The sequence below is a fragment of the Protopterus annectens genome, chromosome 17.part0 (assembly GCF_019279795.1).
Source record: "Protopterus annectens isolate FY-2018-M chromosome 17.part0, PAN1.0, whole genome shotgun sequence".
In the NCBI taxonomy this organism is placed as follows: domain Eukaryota; kingdom Metazoa; phylum Chordata; order Ceratodontiformes; family Protopteridae; genus Protopterus; species Protopterus annectens.
In genome coordinates this window covers 805,064,602-805,085,891 of record NC_056751.1, presented here as the reverse complement: position 1 = coordinate 805,085,891, position 21,290 = coordinate 805,064,602, and the positions used below count along the sequence as shown (strand labels likewise).

At 39.5% G+C, this 21,290-nt stretch overlaps 1 protein-coding gene across 1 annotated transcript in view; it reads right to left on the bottom strand.

The window, feature by feature from the left end:
* Window positions 1-21,290, bottom strand: part of SWAP70 (switching B cell complex subunit SWAP70) — a 1,273,088-nt gene that overhangs the window by 231,447 nt on the left and 1,020,351 nt on the right. Inside the window, exon 5 of the mRNA XM_044059373.1 lies at window positions 11,199-11,345. Coding sequence (XP_043915308.1) covers window positions 11,199-11,345 — 147 coding nt within the window. The remainder of the gene's footprint in view (window positions 1-11,198; window positions 11,346-21,290) is intronic.

Below are 21,290 nucleotides of genomic sequence, written 5' to 3'. Positions count from 1 at the left end.
TATAAGGAAAAAAGGGCCTGTCAGGGTGGGGGGAGGGGAGTCTCTCACATAGGGACTGTCAGGGTGGGCGGAACGGGAGTCTCTCACATAGGGACTGTCAGGGTGGGGGGAACGGGAGTCTCTCACATAGGTCCTGTCAGGGTGGGGGGAACGGGAGTCTCTCACATAGGTCCTGTCAGGGTGGGGGGAACGGGAGTCTCTCACATAGGGACTGTTAGGATGGGGGGAACGGGAGTCTCTCACATAGGTCCTGTCAGGGTGGGGGGAACGGGAGTCTCTCACATAGGTCCTGTCAGGGTGGGGGAAAGGGAGTCTCTCACATAGGGACTGTCAGGGTGGAGGAAGGGGAGTCTCTCACATAGGTCTTGTCAGGGTAGAGGGAAGGGGAGTCTCTCACATAGGTCCTGTCAGGGTGGGGGGAAGGGGAGTCTCTCACATAGGTCCTGTCAGGGTGGAGGGAGGGTAGTCTCTCACATAGGTCCTGTCAGGGTGGAGGGAGGGTAGTCTCTCACATAGGTCCTGTCAGGGTGGGGGGAACGGGAGTCTCTCACATAGGTCCTGTCAGGGTGGGGGAAAGGGAGTCTCTCACATAGGTCCTGTCAGGGTGGAGGGAGGGTAGTCTCTCACATAGGTCCTGTCAGGGTGGAGGGAGGGTAGTCTCTCACATAGGTCCTGTCAGGGTGGGGGGAAGGGGAGTCTCTCACATAGGTCCTGTCAGGGTGGGGGGAAGGGGAGTCTCTCACATAGGGACTGTCAGGGTGGGGGAGGGTAGTCTCTCACATAGGGACTGTCAGGGTGGGGGGGGGTTTGTCACATAGGGACTGTCAGGGTGTGGGGTTGGGGAGTCTCTCACATGGTTAAAATTGGCCTTGGTTCTGGGGAGTTCCTACATCCTTATTGGAATCTCTATACCATAGCTATTTAAAACATACTGTGTCAATTTAGTTGGCTTTTTTAACAGAAATTGTACAGAGAGCATTGACACCCTTGGAAAACAAGGAGAAAGAGGGATGAAAATCTGAGAAATCTCCTGAATCAGTTTTCCTCTGTCGTCACACTATTTAATGACCACTGTAGCAGAAGGTTCAAAAACTAGTTTTCTATCCAAGGGGAAATGTATTTAATTATAGACATCCTCAGGGAGGTTATGAGAATGCAGCCTGTCAAACCTCAATATGACAGTAGCAGTGGTAGCAGCCTTGGAGATAACATCAATAGAGTGCACATTTAAAGAAATGGTAGCCACTTAAGACACAGAAGAGAACAAGTTAATCAAGGCAAAGACAACAGATGTTAGACTATTCCTCATATTCTCAAAACTGGCAAGCATGAACTTTCACATACAAATCTGACACATGAAAATTCTAAAAACAACTGTTACAGAAGAATACACATTTCCCTCAAAATGTATCAAAAACGACATCTTTTTTTATAAAACAAGTAACATCTTTATTAAATTATTACTTATGACATAGGCAATCCTGCATTTATATAAATGAAAACAAACCATACTGACACAATTTTAGCTGCAAACATTATACACCACTTATAATCTAACCAATCACTGTCAGTCAAACATTACATAGCTCATTCAAATCCTGCCTTCTTTTAAACCTCCTTCCTTCTCTGCACATATTGTTCTTATTTTTCCCATGTTATTTTCTCCTACTACCCTTTTCTGGATATCCCAATTTCAGTTGTTTTATCTCTGTTACTACATTCACTACTTCTAGTACAGGTGATTTAGACTTTGATTTCCATTCTTCTAGAAATTGCTTTTTTTGGCAGCCACCATAATTAGACTCAGCAAGGCCTTACTATGTCTAGGCAATTCTGATTCTGTATCACAGCTCAAAAAAAATCACTTCTTTAGTTATACTAGTTTCCTCACCCAGTACTTCTGCTAGAGGAGTCTGCAGGGAATTGTTGAATTCTGCCAAATCATTACACTCTCAGAAAATATGTTCCAGATTACATCTTTCTTCCCCATCACACCTCCAACATTTGCTATCTACCTACGGAAAAACTCTTTGGAGTCTACTTGGGGTATAAAAATACCTATGTAAACACTTCAAGCAAAGATCCTAAATCTTCTACACTTTGTTGCATATTTGGCAGACATACACATATCTCCATTATCTCTCTTTTGAATTGCTTATCCAGTCTTTCTTCCCAATCCTTTCTAACCTCCTCTGATTTATTCTTACAGTTATCATGAAATATTTTATACGTTCTACTAACTATTCATTTTTTAATAGCAACTTCTGTTCTAGATTCTAATAAAAACCATACCAGTGGCGGTCTTTGACTTATAATCCCCTCTGTTCCTTTCTCTTTGTGTATAGTTTGATATCAATTCTTGATAAGGAAGGCAGTCTCTAGCCTGCAGTCCAAATACATTTTTGTCTCTTCCCATTCTATTACATTTCCCTCTCTAATTATTTGCTCCAAATACCTTGGCTCTTTTGCCAGTTTTCTCCAATCAGTTCCAGCCCCTCTTGCCTATTGTCTCTATCCCAAATTGCAGTCATCCCTATCAGCAAAATCTTCTTTCTCTATTCCCTTATTGGCTTAGTTCTTAGAATACTTTCTACTGCTTTATGAATATAATACTCTGCATGGTTAGTGTTATTCTCCTTAAAGATATGCACCCAAATTCCCAATCTCAACTTGTTTCTTGAGGAAAGACCTTCACATCCTTGTTAAGAAAGAGATTTGTATTAACCAAATCTTTAGCAGCAACTGGATTCACTAAAGGAAAACCTGCTGTGATAGATTTGGGGAGCGTGTATAAGAGCTTTTATTGGCGGCAGGCTGACTGTCAAGAAAATTATAGGCTGTGACATTATCCCCCAAAGCAGAAAGAACAGGAGGAACAGGCATAGGCTCTGAATTCCAGCGGTAACAAATAATACTTTCAAAGGAACTGCAAAACATCACTGTTTTCAAATTGAAACAACAGATTCACTTTAAAAATAGTATCAGAGAAAGAGAATTCTTCAAAGGGACTGTCCAAATCCACACTCTCCTCAGAATCAGAATCAGAAATATGTGGAAACATAATACAATCTGTCCCTTCGTACTCATTTTGAGGTTCATTTTCATAAATATTATAAAATGAAGAATCTATTTTTCTTTAAGTAGGAAACCGCTATACAGGAAGGACAAAATACCTGCACTATACCCTGAGCTTATTCTTTACTAAAGGGATTTCTGATGAAATAGACCTAGAATTGGCAGCAATAACCTCCACAGGGTTGAGCACAGGTTTCAGGCTAGCCAGAATGTCATTAGCTGTCCCTTCTTCCAAGACTAACAAGAATGGCTCACATCTCCTTGGCAAGGGCACACCAACAGCTGCAGAGGACATGTCGAAGTTCCAGTCCATGGTGGCTGTAGGGACTACATCAGCAGAACCCAATGAAAAAATGAGTGGTCTGTAGAACCAGCTTTGGCCACAGCAGAGTCACCCACCTATGGACGAGGCAAAATATTAACCTGTTCTGTTTGCAAAGTCTACTAAACAAAGCATTTACCTTGTCTGGCAGGAGGAAGGTAGAACCAAGGAACTGGTAGTTTGTTCAATGTTTAAGCCAAAAAAGCACCTAATTCCCGAGAAAGGCTAGCAGTAAGAGTGAGTAAAACAGATAAGTTGTAAAAAGGTAACATCTTTCCCAGTAAAACATCATAAGCAGCACTTTAAACATTTACCCAAACCCAAAAGTAAATAATACCAGTTTCTCCACAGAAAAAACAGTTTAAAATAAGTTTTAACAACCTTTTTACCACAAAGTTAAAAAAAATAATGCTTCCATTTAAAGTGAAGAAAAGTCACATGACAGCCATCAAAACACTTCTTCCTAGCTAAAAATTTAATATTTTTTGGAAAAGTAGTATTTCTATTACAGAAAATAAAGTAGAACCCCCCCCCCCCCCGAAGGGAGCTTATCTACCCAGCAATGGAATAGCATTACTTGACCATCGATCCTCAAAAGCCCACAGAGGTGCACGTTCAGCAGCAGGAAAGCTCTGAAGGGCTTGCAGCCCAAGCCTGACTTTTAGTCATCTCGTTTGAATTGATAACAGTTTGGGCACATGGAAGGTGCCCATGAAGCTTTGCAGTATATACTCCATAAGTCTACTGCAGCAGTGAGGAATATGAAGAATATCTTGGAGGATAAAGCAGTAAGTTTTTCAAGCACTTCAAATGAATAAATGATTCTCAAAATAGTAAGGAAAGAAACAGGTACACCTTTAGATAAAGAAAACATACTTAAACAGTGAACCAGTGTCATAAGAAGTGACAAGACTCTAAGAATCTAAAAAACAGTGAGTCTAAGGAAGACAACAGGAGGAGATTTAGCTGCAAAATGAAATGCTAAATGCACATATATGCATGAAAAGAAAGTCACACCTACTAATTCAAGTATTATCATATGCAAACAGTCAAGAAAAATGGACTTCCTGTTATCTATAGTGTAAAGCAGTACAAGGTAACAGGGCTAGTAATAACATGTCTAGAGACAGAGTTCTAACATAGGTTCATAGGTAAGTACCAAGCTAGCTGCTTTTGCTGGCTATTTTAGGCTTAGCCCTTTTGGTAGCTGACTTAACCTATAATGTTCAGTGTTCTACTGGTCTTACACTACCCATCCCAATGTCAATAATTAGATATTACCACTAGTAAGAAAAACTTGGGTCATACCATAGATAATTGAGGGGTCACACACATGGGATAAAGTAGTTAAGAGCTGCCTCTGTCCATTAGTAGTAGAGGGAGCAGTCCTGGGATACATTTTCTATTACCTATTCACAGATCCTATGATTGAATATAGGCAGGCGTTAGCTTTGTTTTACTTGAATGGGTAGTTTGTCCCAGAGCAGTGTTATTCTCTGCGAGATATACCTATCCCTCCAAACTGTTATGTTAATGTTGCAGAAGAGGTTTAGCTCCCTGGATAGAGTATTTCTAATGACACTTGACTTGCAGATGTGCAGTAGGCCCATGAGTACTGGATCAGAGAATGCCTTTTATGCCAAACACAGGTCACCTGTTACCAGTCTGTAGAATTCAGAGTAAAGTGATAGGGCTTTGAGATGGTCCATGTAGGACATATTACGTATGCCTAGTAAATTTTAGCGAGGCTTCGCTGTGGGCATTCTAGTTGTTGCATATGTCTGGACAGCTACATGCCAATAGGGGGCACTATAATCAATGGCTGGATTAATGAGGGTAGAGTAAAGGGGACAATCACATCTCTGGCTCTAGACATGATCCCTTTGTTTATAAGCTACGCAATAAGGGACTTTCTTATAACAGTGGACACATGTTGGCTAAAAGGTCACTGTCCACATAAGTTCCTAGATCTGGGTTGACTCCTGGGGCATAATGTCAATGTAGTACTTCAACACAACATCCCAAAGGACACGATAATGCATTTTTTGGCATTAAGGCTCATTCCATGAGTCTGACAGTTATTTATTTGGGACAAACTTTCTTGCAGGATGGCTAAGTCATTTGGGGATTCAAGGACTGCTCCAAGCTTGGAGATATCTGCAAAGTTAGTCAGCCAGAGCCCTTTGGTATTGACTTTTATTTCAAAGTAGATTCTAAACAGAAGAGGTCCCATAACTGAACCCTGGGAGAATCTACTGGTGACTGGTCTCTTTGTGGAAGCAGAATACAGGAAATAAATATAGGGTATGCTATTTGTGAGCCAACTGGCAATCCAGCAAGTGACATAGGGGTTTATTCCCAGTTTAATAAGCTTTTCTAAGATGATTGTGTCAAAAGCTTTAGCCAGGTCAAAGTATGCAGTGTGTACCATACTGCTTTCATTCATTGCTTTGGTGACATATTCAGAAAACTCCACCATGTTGATTAAACATGACCTGCCCATGATGAATCCAAAGTGAGATAAGGAATCTCCAAACACTGAACCTATGTCCTTAATGATTAGTTCCATGATAAAGTCTGTTCATAGCTTTGCATATGATGCTGGTCAGACATATGGGTCTGTAATTGCCTGGGTCTGTGGAAAGTTTTCACTTACACAGGTAAATTATTGTACCTGCCCTCCATTTACTTAATACAAAACCTGTATGGAGGCTGTGGTTGAACAGTGTTGTTAGGGGATGGCTAAATTGTGCTTCATGCTATTTAAGGTGCATCCAGAGATATTGTCAGAACCCAGTGATGAAGTATTTTTAACTTTTTATAGCTCTTTTAGGACTATGTCTTGTATGGTAGCTGGATATATGTTGGTTTCAGGTTAATCTTGTGGAACACACAAAGAGGAGAGGGGTAAAGTTTGAGCTGAACTTATCATCCAATAGGTTCATTATATTTTCAGCCACAGTACATGTAACGTTTACAATCAGCTCAGCACATTGCTGCATTGTGTTTCTGAGACTACAAAGATAACTAAGAAAAGCCTTTGCCAGGATTTCTTCAAGGGCTCATGTCAGCTCGAAAGCTCAAGTAATTGCAAAGCCTATGTTGGTCCAGTAAAAGGTATTACATTACACCAGTGTTTCAGCGTCTTTGTGCTTTCATTTCTTTAATTTTTTTTTTCTAAGAAAGACCTTGTGATCGTCTTTGGCTTGAGTGGCTATTTTAGCCTCAAACTTGTCTTTTGCGGATTTTATTAAACTCCTGGGTTGGGTTCAGGTGCCTAAGCAGCAAGACATTTACCTGTGGTACATTTCACTGGAGACACGTGATTGAAGTGACATTTAGCTGCAGAGAAATATGGCTGTTTGCACATTCTCTGTGGGCAAAGAGGAGAATGTGCTGCCATGCCCACAACTTCAATAACCAAATGCATAGGGGGAAAACAATGTCCATGGTCCCCAAGAGAACATGAGACAGTAGGCAATATGGTAGGCATCAGCAGCAAGCTGGCCAGAGGGCATGTCAGTGGCAGTAAAAATACAGTGCCCAATGAGCAGTCCCTTTATAATTGGAGTGTGTGGACCACTATCCCCTTCACAGTGTCTAGGGAACATTACCAAAAATGCATACTGGAGAATAAATGTGACTACAGTAGCCTGCAGGATTTCCTTCATGCTGTAGCACACTTCTACATGTTGTAGTTATATAAGTATATACTATACACTGAGCACAACACTCATTACTTCTTCTGTCTCCATGCGTTTGGCTATTAAAGCTGTGAGCATGGCAGTGTGTGCTTCTCTTTTCCCACAGGGAATTTGCAAACAGCCATATTTCTCTACAGCTGAATGTCATTTCAGCCACGTGTCACCAATCAAATGTACCACAGGGAAATGTCTCGCTGCCTAGGTGCCTGAACCCTCCTGGGTTACTTGTTTATTTCAGTGGCAAAGGCTCTGTCATTCTAGGAATTCTTCTTCTTACTTTTGGTAAAAATTCTCTTCCTTTTATTTTAAAACTTGTTGATATTATTATGGTTCTGCTGTGGGGGGTTGTTTCTAGGGTTTGCCCTATGCTTGCTTCTACTCTGTAGAGCTGCAACTGTACAGGTGTCAACATGCTAGTACAGTGTGCTTGGTACATTTCCCCATATTCAGCAAAGTTTTCTGGGTTTGGTGAGTATCTGAAGCTTGCCAATGCATCACTTAGGAATAGACAGTTTGTCTTAAAGAAAGTTCTAAAGGCACCTTGGGTGGAAGGGGTCCCTGGTTTCAGTTTTTTTGAAACAGATGGCTTTATGGTCACACGTAATGAGTGATGAAGGGACAGTGCAAGGTGCCCCAATATTAGCAAGGACAAGATCCAAGATGTTGTTACCCCAGTTGATGATCTGACTAATTGTTCCAGGGTATTTGTATTGACAAAGTCCAAGAATCTGTGTGCTTGTGCAGTAGTGGTGGTGTCAACATGACCTGTACTGAAACCCAAAACATTGTAACACACTGAATCCCAGAAGTTCTTACCACTTTGGACCTAGGAGCAAATGTTAACATAGTGCACAAAAGGGGGCAAGTCCAGGAATTCAGAATACTGTGTTTCATGACTTTGTATGTGTCGATGTTATGTTGGCATTCTCAGTTTCGGTACAGGTCACATCAAGCATCTGATAGACAATATATTTATATATGTATATATATACATATATATATATGTGTGTGTGTGTGTGTGTGTGTGTGTGTGTGTATATATATATATATATATATATATATGTATGTACATGCACATGTATAGATATATAGATATAGATGCAGATTTGTAGCTATATATATATATATATATATATATATATATACACACACAGATACACACGTGTGTGTATATATATATATATATATATGTATTTATATGCACACACACACACCTATACATATATAGGTGTGTGCGTGTGTTTGTGTCCATCCAGCAAAACTGCTAGGCTTAATTTCTCTGGCTTGCATTCACTGAGTGCAAAGACAAGCTCCAAATACCCCATAGTGACAGTGAACTGGACAAGTGTGGTATAGTAGAATAAATTTATCCTACTCACTTTATGAAATATTGATCTGTATTTCTGTATATTATTCACTTTCTAATCTTTTTTCTGCCTCAGACAACTGCCTTTTCCATTACGTAACTGTTAAGATCCTTCATGATATTAAGCCTAAAATTCAGAATTGTAAAACTATGGGATGCAGTAGTTAAAAATGCAGTAATTATGAGTACAAAAGAAATGAGTGGGAAGGAAGAATATTTAGGAAGATGGTGCAATTCCACACTCCCACATGCACACACCTTAAATAATGGCCATCAATGACAAAATGGGGCCGCAGAAGTCCAGGATTCAGAATTTTGTGGTTCATATAGCTATCAGTATTACATTATTCTGTATCTCCCATTTTTGATTTTTAGCTCCATGTTTTTAGGAAGTGCCCCACAACAGCAGGGGGTGACAAAACTGTTATCTCTCATTACGCAAGTTATCTTACATGAAATAACTTGGCAGCCAGGTAGGTGGCTTTCTATTATTAGCAAACTTGAAGGAGAACTGTCTTTCTTCTACTAAACAAGAGGAACAGCAGTGAGACCACCTAACTTTGTGCTGCATTTCAGAGGTTTAGCAGCTACCCTATCAGAAATGGTGCATCACATTAACAGTGCAACAAGCAGTACAATGGTCACATGTGTTTAGGTAGCAAAGGACAATTACATCACAAGTTCATAATGTCTCTGAAGGGGAGGCAGGCTGGTAGGGAAGACAGAATGTTAAATGCCTTTACAGGACAGACTAGCTAGTCTTAATGTCTCCTTCTGCAATCAAATATAATGTAAAGGAAAACTGGTTTGAGGAAAAAAAGAAACAATACCATGATAAGGCTGTTCAACTCAAGGAATCTACTTCTGGGTTTTTTTATCCATCCCTTCTTACTATGGGACTTGTCCAATGGATCTACCATCCAAACTCCATCTGTGTATGCATTCCTTCCAGGTGTGACAGGTACACATCCCCAGACTGGGGCAGATCCTAAGACCCATTCATTCCTACTCAGGGAGACCATTCATTCCCCTGGAAGGCAAGACTCAGGTGTGAGGGAGATTAGCAGATGCTGATCCTGTAGCGGTCCACTCCCTAACATAACTCACTCCACTGCAAATGACTTTCAGACTCTGCAAGGGCTGCCTGGTCAGGGAGAGGCATATCTGCTTTCACAAATGCCTACCTTACTGACTCAGTGGTATACCCATCTGTGTAACAGTGCACGCCTGCCCAGCCTCTTCGACAAGTGATCACCCACCCATCTGTAGGGATTATTAATGCAGGGAGCCTAGTCATGTCTCTCCCTCAAGGACAGATAAGCAAGAATTGGTCAATCAAATCCATCCTCCCCTACCGAGCTCTCCTGTATCCATGCTGTTAGTCAAACAAGGATGACCTGGATCACAGTCAGGGATTCATCTCTTTACACCATGGGCAGGGATTGAGTCTACTGTGGAATGTTTGTGTAAGATGGATGGAGTCCCTTGTAAGGTAGGTAAAGAGAAAAAACACAAACTACCTGGCCTTGACTTAATATCTAGCTTTATGTCACTCTATAATTCACTGCAATTATGTTTTTCAAGACCCACAACACAAAGAGAAGAGAACACTGACAGGATGAGGAATATACTTGTGACAACATGAACATAAGTACCAAATATTACAACCACAGGACTAGGTGCCAGATTTGGAAATTATCAACCAATAATGCTTTAGAATAAACCACCCCTCTCTTTTTCCACTTCCATATCTATGACAATATCACTCTGGTGTGTTCTTCTGGGTAGTGAGCATTACCTGAAACACTTGGTCCTTAAATTATTTCCATACCACTCTACTTTAATCTGAATTTCTGCCAAGCTTTTCTAATCTGCTCACAGTTTCCTCTTAGGGTTGTCAAGATTTTGTATCAGTCACAGCATTCCAAATGCTTCTGTATGTCCAGATAAGGAAAGACGAAAAGGAGGGGGTAAGGGAAGAAAAACAGACAAGTGACTGAAGATCAAGCATGAAAAATTTAAATCAGCCTGGCTCTGTGGTGTACAGGGTTGGAATTCTGTCTACAACCCAGATTGCCAGAGGTCGACTAGTGACTTGGGAGCTGTAAAAGCTGGATGGGGGAGGGGTAGTGAATAGCTTTTTGCTAGCTTGCCACTAAATGATGAGGGGAAGATGTTTTGCCCATGCTTTGATACATCCCAGTGATGGGGACAGTGCAGTAACTGAGAAGATCGCTATTAGCATTCTAGCACTGAAGGGGATCCAGTGCTAACTGACATTAATGCACTGATGTGTGCAATATCAGTAGCTTCACCTGATTAGGGCATACAAAAATCCATTGGTGTGCTTGACAGTGTATGTAACTCTGTTGCCTGTCCTATTCTTATCCATCTACCTTTCTCAACCCAGCAGTCCCAGGCTCAGAAGATACTACCAGGGGATATTAAGGTAAAATTAAGGTATATGATATGTCCTAGAGGGCAGCTGCTGATCGGCTAGAGGCCAAGCAAAAGAGTTAAAAAAATGTAACTAAAGTCTAAAATGCTGATGTTTCAGATGTGCCATTTGCATGTCATCTACAGGATTAAAATGTATTTTTTCAATGTAAGAAGCAGTTCACTGACAGGGAATTAGATATTAAGAAGTCAATGGAAAATGAATGTGAAGTACAGTATGAAAGATGACAGCAATGAACAGAAGTAATTCAGAAAGGCATTATCTTCACTTTACCTCTACGCAGCAGCTATCATCCAAAATGATGTCTCCTTTCTTCTCATTTAAATCTTCACTTACGTAGTATGAAACAACATTAGGTTTTAGTACAAACCAACGTTCTGTCCAGTTTTTTCTTTTGTGTCCTTTTTTCCACATGTAACCCTGAAGAGAAAAGAAGATTATAAAATGTATAAGGAAGCAAGGCACACAACAAAGTACCTAGTAATGTAACAAATCATGCTAAGCATCTATCTATGCCTAATACATTACTAAAGAGACAACTGGACGTTATACATCATAGCTTTTACATTCTTAAGTGTCTACTATCAGAAGTTAAAAGGTTATAGGAAAAAGGAGTGTGGTAGTGCAGGGAATGGTGAGTGACGTACCCTGGGTGATGAGTGATATCAAATAAAAGGTAGAACTGTGTCCAGTTAAAAGCTAGCATGCATCTTACCACTCTGCCAAGAGACGTGCAAGCTATGCATGCTTTTAAGCAACAGTAAGACTTGGTCATGGCTATCTCTGGCTAAGTACAAACACTGGGCTGGATGCCCCCCCCCCCAACTCCTGTCAGTAAAAAATAAAAATCTGAGTATACTATTACATGAACTCTGCAAGGCTGCAGTATTTCAACACTTATTTCCTTACTTAAAAAAAGTAATACACTGTGATACCTTGACAACAAAATTCAATATACAGCCATTCCAGCCTGTACTTCCATTTAATGCTACTTCTTATTTCTGTTCTACGCTACTGACAGCACTATATATGAACTCTGACCCTATAAATGTTAGCTTTTCTAGATGTTTTTACCTCACCCAAGATCACTTGGTACTCCTGTTACAACAGTGCAACTTCTCTAGTAACAGTCTGTGACTTATGATGGCATCCAGTATGCACCAGTTAAGATAGTTCTGGATTCAAAATGAAGTATGAGGAATACTAACCGTTAAGTGCACGTTACTATGACAGCAACAATCTGTAAGAATCTCAGCAAAACAAATAAATACAATGTAGGCACAAGTGTACCTAATATCATGTTATTTATTTATTTACTTTGGGAGAGGTATCAGCCGCTCCTTAAGCCTAGCCACTAACTGGGAAATGGCAACACTGCAGCTTTTTGCTTGCCGACATCATACTTCAGACATCTTCCACAGAAGTGACTAGAATAATAATGTGTAAACAATGAACTTTTAAGAGCTCGAAGCATGCTTCTTGCACAGCAAATATACAGCTATCATAAAAAAGGTAATCAATTTATATACAGCAGGAAGGACAACGTAAGAACAGAAGTTATGGATCTGTATCACTTCCTTTGTGAACTGTCTTCTTCAAATTATTGACAGGGTGTGACTAAGGCGATATTACTGGTATAGCTTCTGATAAAGTAAATGGTGCGTTAATAAAGACAAGAAATCTGAAATAGATGGAAAATGGAATGACTTAGAAAGGAGAAATTCTAGCTCTGGAATTGGACAAGTATTATGACTGTATGATGGACAATTCAGCTAATCAATTTTCACTGAAAGAGATTTCATGATGTACAGTGAAAGCAAATCCTACTCTAAGGTTGTATAATGGACCAAGAAACACTATAAACTCAGCGCAGATTCATAGCTGTCTATCAGGCTAATGACCACTGGGGCCTTTTTAAGCCTAATCTTGCATCTCAAATATCTGATAAGTTTTGGTACCCTTGGTAAGTGTAAGCAGGTGTTTGGGAGATGAAACGGTTACATTCAGTGGCCTGGAAGATGAACCAGTTACAGGCTGCCTTTGTCCATTACAGACATAGTTGCCAAATCAGTGATGAACTTCCTATTCCCCATTCAATTGTTCAAGTTACACCAGAAACAAAGCCAATTATTAAAGTTAGTCATCTTCTGTTCATATTGTGGTATCATCCTTGTAGAAGGCAGAATGCTGGTCAGTGCTAGGCTTATGCCAGTCTAAGACATATTCCAAGAGATCCATGATGTCTCTCTTCATATAGTCTATGGAAGTATGACTCTGGTCATTCACACCCACATGGACTATGACTGAGTCATATTGCTACTTGTGGTCCAATGACCTGAGTGCATCCATAGTACAGCAGGCACTTCCTGGCCCCTGATAAGCAACTGACAGTGACTTTCTCCTTACTCAGACTGGTGACAGAGACATCAGCATGTTTCACAATGTTGTGTCTAATGACCAGAATATGGGATTGTGTGGTGGCTTGCCTTATGGGCTTAGAAGTAGAGGATTCATGAGATGTGGCTGTATGAGGTGATGTGGGTATTGTTTTGAAAGACTTCATTAGAGCCTGCCGAGGGCATTTGTTATGTGTGCTTTGTCTAGGAAGTCTTTTGGGTTTAGGAAAGTTACATTTAAGTGCCTCAGCATACCAGCACCTATATGTCTGCTTTGTGCTGTGTCTGATGGGTGCAACATGTGTACTACTGCCAACCTGATTATGTGTAAATACATCACTCAAACACCTTTGCAGTTTGAGAATTAGCTGGTCATCAGTAAACATGAGGCAATGTCTACATTGCCACCAAGCTGGTAATGGAGATAGTGGGAAATTTCATATTCATGACAACAGAACCTTTTTCATTGATTAGACAGTTATGCTGAGAATATACAGTAAAGTCAGGAGTGTTTGGTTTGCAAGTCTAGGGGCAGAGATCGGTACTGTACAAACTATTTGCCGTGAGTATGATTATGTACTGGTGAAATTTCAATAGTGATTTTACAAGAAAATGTCAGCTCAAGGTGCCTGCATCTATACAGGGCACTGCCAAGCACTTCAGGACAAACTACTATAGTAGGCAAAAACAAACTGAACTACTAAAAAGAAAATCAGTAAGGAATGCTCGGTAAAGCCTCAAAGTATTATTAAAAGCAAAACAAACCACCCAACGGACAAACGGATCATTGTAAAAAACAGATACGAGTATCCCAACAATTAATAAAAGCACAGTGGAACAAAGCACAGTATCCTCACTCATAAACAAACGACTCTGAGATGTTAAAAATGAACAAGCAGCATTTAATAAGGTTAGCGCTTTCACCACTATTCAAGTGGCTTCTTCAGACCATGGTCTGAAGAAGCCACTTGAATAGTGGTGAAAGCGCTAACTTTATTAAAAGCTGCTTGTTCGTTTTTAAAACCTCAAAGTATTACTGCTTTTTAATCCAATGTGCAATTTCGTTCAACTCCCTGGTTAAACTTCTTCAGATTAAAACAGTTCTCTCAAACCATTTCATTTACAACACATAATTAAAGAACACATGTTTCAGAAACACCTATCACATTGTTACAGTAATTAAAAGCATAATTAACAGTTGTCCGCCCATAACCAGCAATAATTAATGGACGGATGCCTAAATCCTCACTTCTGACTAAAAAAATCAAAGTAAGATAGTCATATACAAAAAAATAATATATAAAGAAACTTAGTTAAATGTGTTAACCACAATATAAATATGGATAAGACAGGCAACTTGATCACATACTTTCAAGACATGATAACACAACCATCTAACACATAAAACATCAAAATGTGTTTATCTTCTGATTAGATGTATCCAAAATAAATCAAATACAGTTTGAACCAATGCACAAAATCTTAAGAGCATGTCACTATAGGGCGTACCATGATAGAGGAACGTACAGGCAATCAACAACAGCCACTTACTGTCAGAAGTATAAATTTTTTTTGTTGATCATTTGTATTTTCGACCTCATACAGTCATTCTTGTTCATACATAAAGAAGCTAAATAGAAAACATTTACCTTAGTAAGGCTTCCTTACAAGAGCAAGCTATTCATACCAAGGCCTTTGAATATCAAGAAACTCTGCCTCTGATGGTTTACATACTCGGATCCATCAAAGCAACTCTCCTCCCCATACCCTGATACATCGTCAAGTGGGCAGGCTGTATTGGCAACCGGCTACCCTGTCGTCAGCAGCAAACACAGCCCACTTAACAGAGTAACACATGCTCGTCTTTCTTCCAAAAGTAAATTATTAATTTAAAATAGAGAACTAATGATGTAAGCAAGCCATCCAGTTCTTACAACGTCTCTGTTATTGTAAAGTCTCTGCTATTGTGAGATATCTTCCGAAAATTTATAATGTACAATATTAAGCAGAACGGACCCTCCCATTAGGCCAGGGAAGTACAAGTCTAAATTCATGAAGTTATTGATCCTGGGCATGTCAAAGTATTATTATGTAATATTATATTATAACCATCCCTCAAGCATTTTAATGAACCAACATGGGTTCATTTGGCAGGTATTATAGCCTTGCATTGCCGGGATGCTCTCTGCAGTTTTAAACCATGTCTTAGTGATTGCACAGATGTCAGCATTCTCTAGGGTGAGGAGAGCTTGTATGGAATGGAGTTTCTTGTTTAGACTTCTAGCATTGAGCAGTAACACCTTTAGATTTTCTTGGTTTTGATTTGCTATGTCAGAAGTATTTTCAGTTTAGCATTGCTGAAAAATGCACTATGGGGGAGGACAGTGTTTTAGCTAAGACTCAAAAGGCTAAAAGGGAGAGGTGCAAACCATTCCTGGCAAAGCAGGGTGGCTTTTGACCATATCCTGCCATGTTGACAAATTATTGCACTCCCTCATAATGACACCAGAAACAAAGCCAATTATTAAAGTTAGTCATCTTCTGTTCATATTGTGGTATCATCCTTGTAGAAGGCAGAATGCTGGTCAGTGCTAGGCTTATGCCAGTCTAAGACATATTCCAAGAGATCCATGATGTCTCTCTTCATATAGTCTATGGAAGTATGACTCTGGTCATTCACACCCACATGGACTATGACTGAGTCATATTGCTACTTGTGGTCCAATGACCTGAGTGCATCCATAGTACAGCAGGCACTTCCTGGCCCCTGATAAGCAACTGACAGTGACTTTCTCCTTACTCAGACTGGTGACAGAGACATCAGCATGTTTCACAATGTTGTGTCTAATGACCAGAATATGGGATTGTGTGGTGGCTTGCCTTATGGGCTTAGAAGTAGAGGATTCATGAGATGTGGCTGTATGAGGTGATGTGGGTATTGTTTTGAAAGACTTCATTAGAGCCTGCCGAGGGCATTTGTTATGTGTGCTTTGTCTAGGAAGTCTTTTGGGTTTAGGAAAGTTACATTTAAGTGCCTCAGCATACCAGCACCTATATGTCTGCTTTGTGCTGTGTCTGATGGGTGCAACATGTGTACTACTGCCAACCTGATTATGTGTAAATACATCACTCAAACACCTTTGCAGTTTGAGAATTAGCTGGTCATCAGTAAACATGAGGCAATGTCTACATTGCCACCAAGCTGGTAATGGAGATAGTGGGAAATTTCATATTCATGACAACAGAACCTTTTTCATTGATTAGACAGTTATGCTGAGAATATACAGTAAAGTCAGGAGTGTTTGGTTTGCAAGTCTAGGGGCAGAGATCGGTACTGTACAAACTATTTGCCGTGAGTATGATTATGTACTGGTGAAATTTCAATAGTGATTTTACAAGAAAAATGTCAGCTCAAGGTGCCTGCATCTATACAGGGCACTGCCAAGCACTTCAGGACAAACTACTATAGTAGGCAAAAAACAAACTGAACTACTAAAAAGAAAATCAGTAAGGAATGCTCCGGTAAAGCCTCAAAGTATTATTAAAAGCAAAACAAACCACCCAACGGACAAACGGATCATTGTAAAAAACAGATACGAGTATCCCAACAATTAATAAAAGCACAGTGGAACAAAGCACAGTATCCTCACTCATAAACAAACGACTCTGAGATGTTAAAAATGAACAAGCAGCATTTAATAAGGTTAGCGCTTTCACCACTATTCAAGTGGCTTCTTCAGACCATGGTCTGAAGAAGCCACTTGAATAGTGGTGAAAGCGCTAACTTTATTAAAAGCTGCTTGTTCGTTTTTAAAACCTCAAAGTATTACTGCTTTTTAATCCAATGTGCAATTTCGTTCAACTCCCTGGTTAAACTTCTTCAGATTAAAACAGTTCTCTCAAACCATTTCATTTACAACACATAATTAAAGAACACATGTTTCAGAAACACCTATCACATTGTTACAGTAATTAAAAGCATAATTAACAGTTGTCCGCCCATAACCAGCAATAATTAATGGACGGATGCCTAAATCCTCACTTCTGACTAAAAAATCAAAGTAAGATAGTCATATACAAAAAAATAATATATAAAGAAACTTAGTTAAATGTGTTAACCACAATATAAATATGGATAAGACAGGCAACTTGATCACATACTTTCAAGACATGATAACACAACCATCTAACACATAAAACATCAAAATGTGTTTATCTTCTGATTAGATGTATCCAAAATAAATCAAATACAGTTTGAACCAATGCACAAAATCTTAAGAGCATGTCACTATAGGGCGTACCATGATAGAGGAACGTACAGGCAATCAACAACAGCCACTTACTGTCAGAAGTATAAATTTTTTTTGTTGATCATTTGTATTTTCGACCTCATACAGTCATTCTTGTTCATACATAAAGAAGCTAAATAGAAAACATTTACCTTAGTAAGGCTTCCTTACAAGAGCAAGCTATTCATACCAAGGCCTTTGAATATCAAGAAACTCTGCCTCTGATGGTTTACATACTCGGATCCATCAAAGCAACTCTCCTCCCCATACCCTGATACATCGTCAAGTGGGCAGGCTGTATTGGCAACCGGCTACCCTGTCGTCAGCAGCAAACACAGCCCACTTAACAGAGTAACACATGCTCGTCTTTCTTCCAAAAGTAAATTATTAATTTAAAATAGAGAACTAATGATGTAAGCAAGCCATCCAGTTCTTACAACGTCTCTGTTATTGTAAAGTCTCTGCTATTGTGAGATATCTTCCGAAAATTTATAATGTACAATATTAAGCAGAACGGACCCTCCCATTAGGCCAGGGAAGTACAAGTCTAAATTCATGAAGTTATTGATCCTGGGCATGTCAAAGTATTATTATGTAATATTATATTATAACCATCCCTCAAGCATTTTAATGAACCAACATGGGTTCATTTGGCAGGGAGGAGAAAGACTCTCCAAAGTGACCCAGTTATTCAGAGAACAGGGAGGGGAATAAACTACTTTTAAACATACCCTATGTAGGGTGAGTGAGGTCAATCAAGAAGCATTCAAAAAATATATAATTCATTTAAAAAAAACTCATACAAACTGTATAGTTAACTCCAATGAACACCAGTACTTAAACAACCTTACCCACTCGAAGTGCTACAAACATACATGATGACATCTATGAGTATAAATCATCAAAATGTTAGAGTATATACCTAAGTGATGCTATGCATAATAAACATAAGCTGATGAATTTCATATTGCATTTCAATAAAAAGTCTAACCCCCTAAAAGATCATGAAACCCTTCAAGGTGCCATGGGTTGACACAATGACAAATGGCATCTGAAAGTGTACATCATCTGAATGCTAAAAAATATATACAGCTATATAGGCTTAAACATTATAGGCATGATCTGATTGGATTCATATCAAATTGCAATTTCAAAGGTCACATTAATACTCTATATCTGAAATTATCTTTCCAAGCTTTTCAATTTTAGGATGCATTTGATTGAACAGGCATCATTCAGCCCTGGATATTTACATGCATCTAGCTTAATTTGCCAGAGCAGTTCGAGTTCTTCCAATTTTAAACTATTCGGGCCTCCCCTTATGTTATGTGCAACTTGATGAATAGCTGAATATTTAAAAGAATGGCCTGTGAAGCATGACACATGTTTCGCCAAGGCATTCTCTAGCTTGCCCTTGCCAATTGCAGATTGGTGCTCGTAGATACGTTCACGGACCTTACAGTCCGTTTTGCCTTTATAATAGGCAGAGCACTGCTGGCACTTGGCCAGATATATGACTGCCTTTGAATCACAATTAAATTTATGCATAATTCTATGATTCATAATGTCAAATGATTTAATTACCCCGATATGTCTGCAAAAATTACAGTTCTCACATCTAGACATGCCAGCCAAGTTAGACTTCCTTAGTATTTACCCTCCAACAAGTTCTTCAAATTTGGACCTCTCCTATATGTAATCCTAGGTGGGTTCCCTATTTTACACGACAAGTCTGGATTACTTTTGATTAAATCCCAGTTTTTATCATCTGCCTATCCACACTAAAGGTGGTGATCAGACTTACGGGGAACGTGTTAGCAGAATTTGAGCTCACCTCCCCTATGATGTTCCTCCGTTCAATTTCATCATTTCATCATTAGGGCTTCTACAGTTAGTAATACTCAAAATAGGTGCATAAAACCCTTTACATCTCTTGAGTTTCACTTCCAAGGTCAAGGATTCAATCAATGTTACAGGGTAGCCTCTGCTGAGGAACATCCTTTTTAAGGTCAGACATTCATTTGTGAAGTCTTCCTCCAAAGTTACTATCCTCGCAGCTCTTATCAATTGCCCTTTAACTACAGAGCGCTTCTGGTGGTAGGGGTGGTTGCTTGTGAAGTGCAAGAAAGAGTTTGAATATGTACTCTTTCTATACACATGCTGTATAACCTGGTTATGGACGTCCTTCTTTAAGTTGATGTCTAAGTAACTTATTTCATCTTTACTAAAGCTAGATGTAAATTTTAGAAAGCTTGTGGTATTGTTAAAATAACCAACCAGGGACTCAGCTTTATCTCTATCACCCTTGATGATAATGAAAAGGTCATCAAGGAAGCGTGTGTAGAAAATGATCTCATCTCTTATGCATTTAACCTTACAGATAAATTCGAACTCCCATTGGGCCATGTCTACGTTAGCCACACTTGCCCACAAAGTGATAGCCACTCCTATCCTTTGCAGAAAGTATTCATTGTCAAATAGGAAGAAATTATTGGATAAAGTTATGTCCAATAATTCGAGCACTAGGTTGATCTCTGTTATAATCAGCACCTCTCCTATTCAAAAAAGATCTTATCCACTCTAATCCTACTTCATGAGGGATTGAGGTATATAGGTCTTTTACATCTATTGCAAGGGACCCATGGTCTCATCAAATTTTAATTGATCTATTTTCTGTAAAAAAAGACCATGAATCCTTACAAATTTGTGTCTCGAGTGGTAAGTATTTCTTTAAGATAGAGTCCACCCATTTGGCACAAGGACAAGTGATTGAGTTCCTTGCATCAACCAAGGGTCACATTGGGGGGTTTATCATACTCTTGTGGATTTTAGGAATACCAAACAGGCTGAAGTCAGAGGAAAAGGTATACTTAAATAGTTATATGTCTTTATATCAATTCTTCCATCTATAAAGAATTCCTCAGTGTGGCCCCTAATTCTTTGCTGTGCTACATTAAATTTATTCAACGAGACCTTTTGGTATGCCTCTGTTGCCAAGATCTTATGCATATGGGCTACATAGTCCCAATTATCCATTATGACTAGGCCCCTGCCCTCGTCAGGCTTACTAACTCTCACATCTGCTTCTCTCAAGTGGGTCAGAGATTCCCACTCTTGTGTAGACACATTATGATTGGTGCTGGGTGAAGGTAAATACCTCCTATTTGTTCTACCATCTATTGGGTGGAGATCCAGCTCACACAACCTATCAAAAACTTGTAATGTTGGATTAGTTGGAGAGTTAAAAGTGCTGGCTATGTGTAAGGGGTTAATCAGTTCAGTTGAACCATCTCCCAATAGCACCTTCAAATTAAATTTCCTTATGAAGCATTTAAGATCTGTAATTGTCCTTGATAGGTCCATGTGGAGGCTAGGAACAAACGTATATTCCTTTGCTAACAGCTCTACTAGGTCTGATGCCACACACAGTGAGGAAAAGTTGTAAATTTTAAAGTCTCCTGCAATGTTAATGACTACTTTAAGGCCATTGTTATTTTCTATCTCTTCCATTTGTAGGACCTTGTTTGTTCCTCCTGGGTTGTGGCTTGTTCTGTTGTTTGGAGACGGTACCCACCTGATGGGGGTCCCGAAAATATTGGTGGTTTGGATGTTTGGGTTCCTGGTTCTTAATCGTGTCACTACTTCTCACCTCGCTGGTCCCTGGGATGTCCTCCAATTCA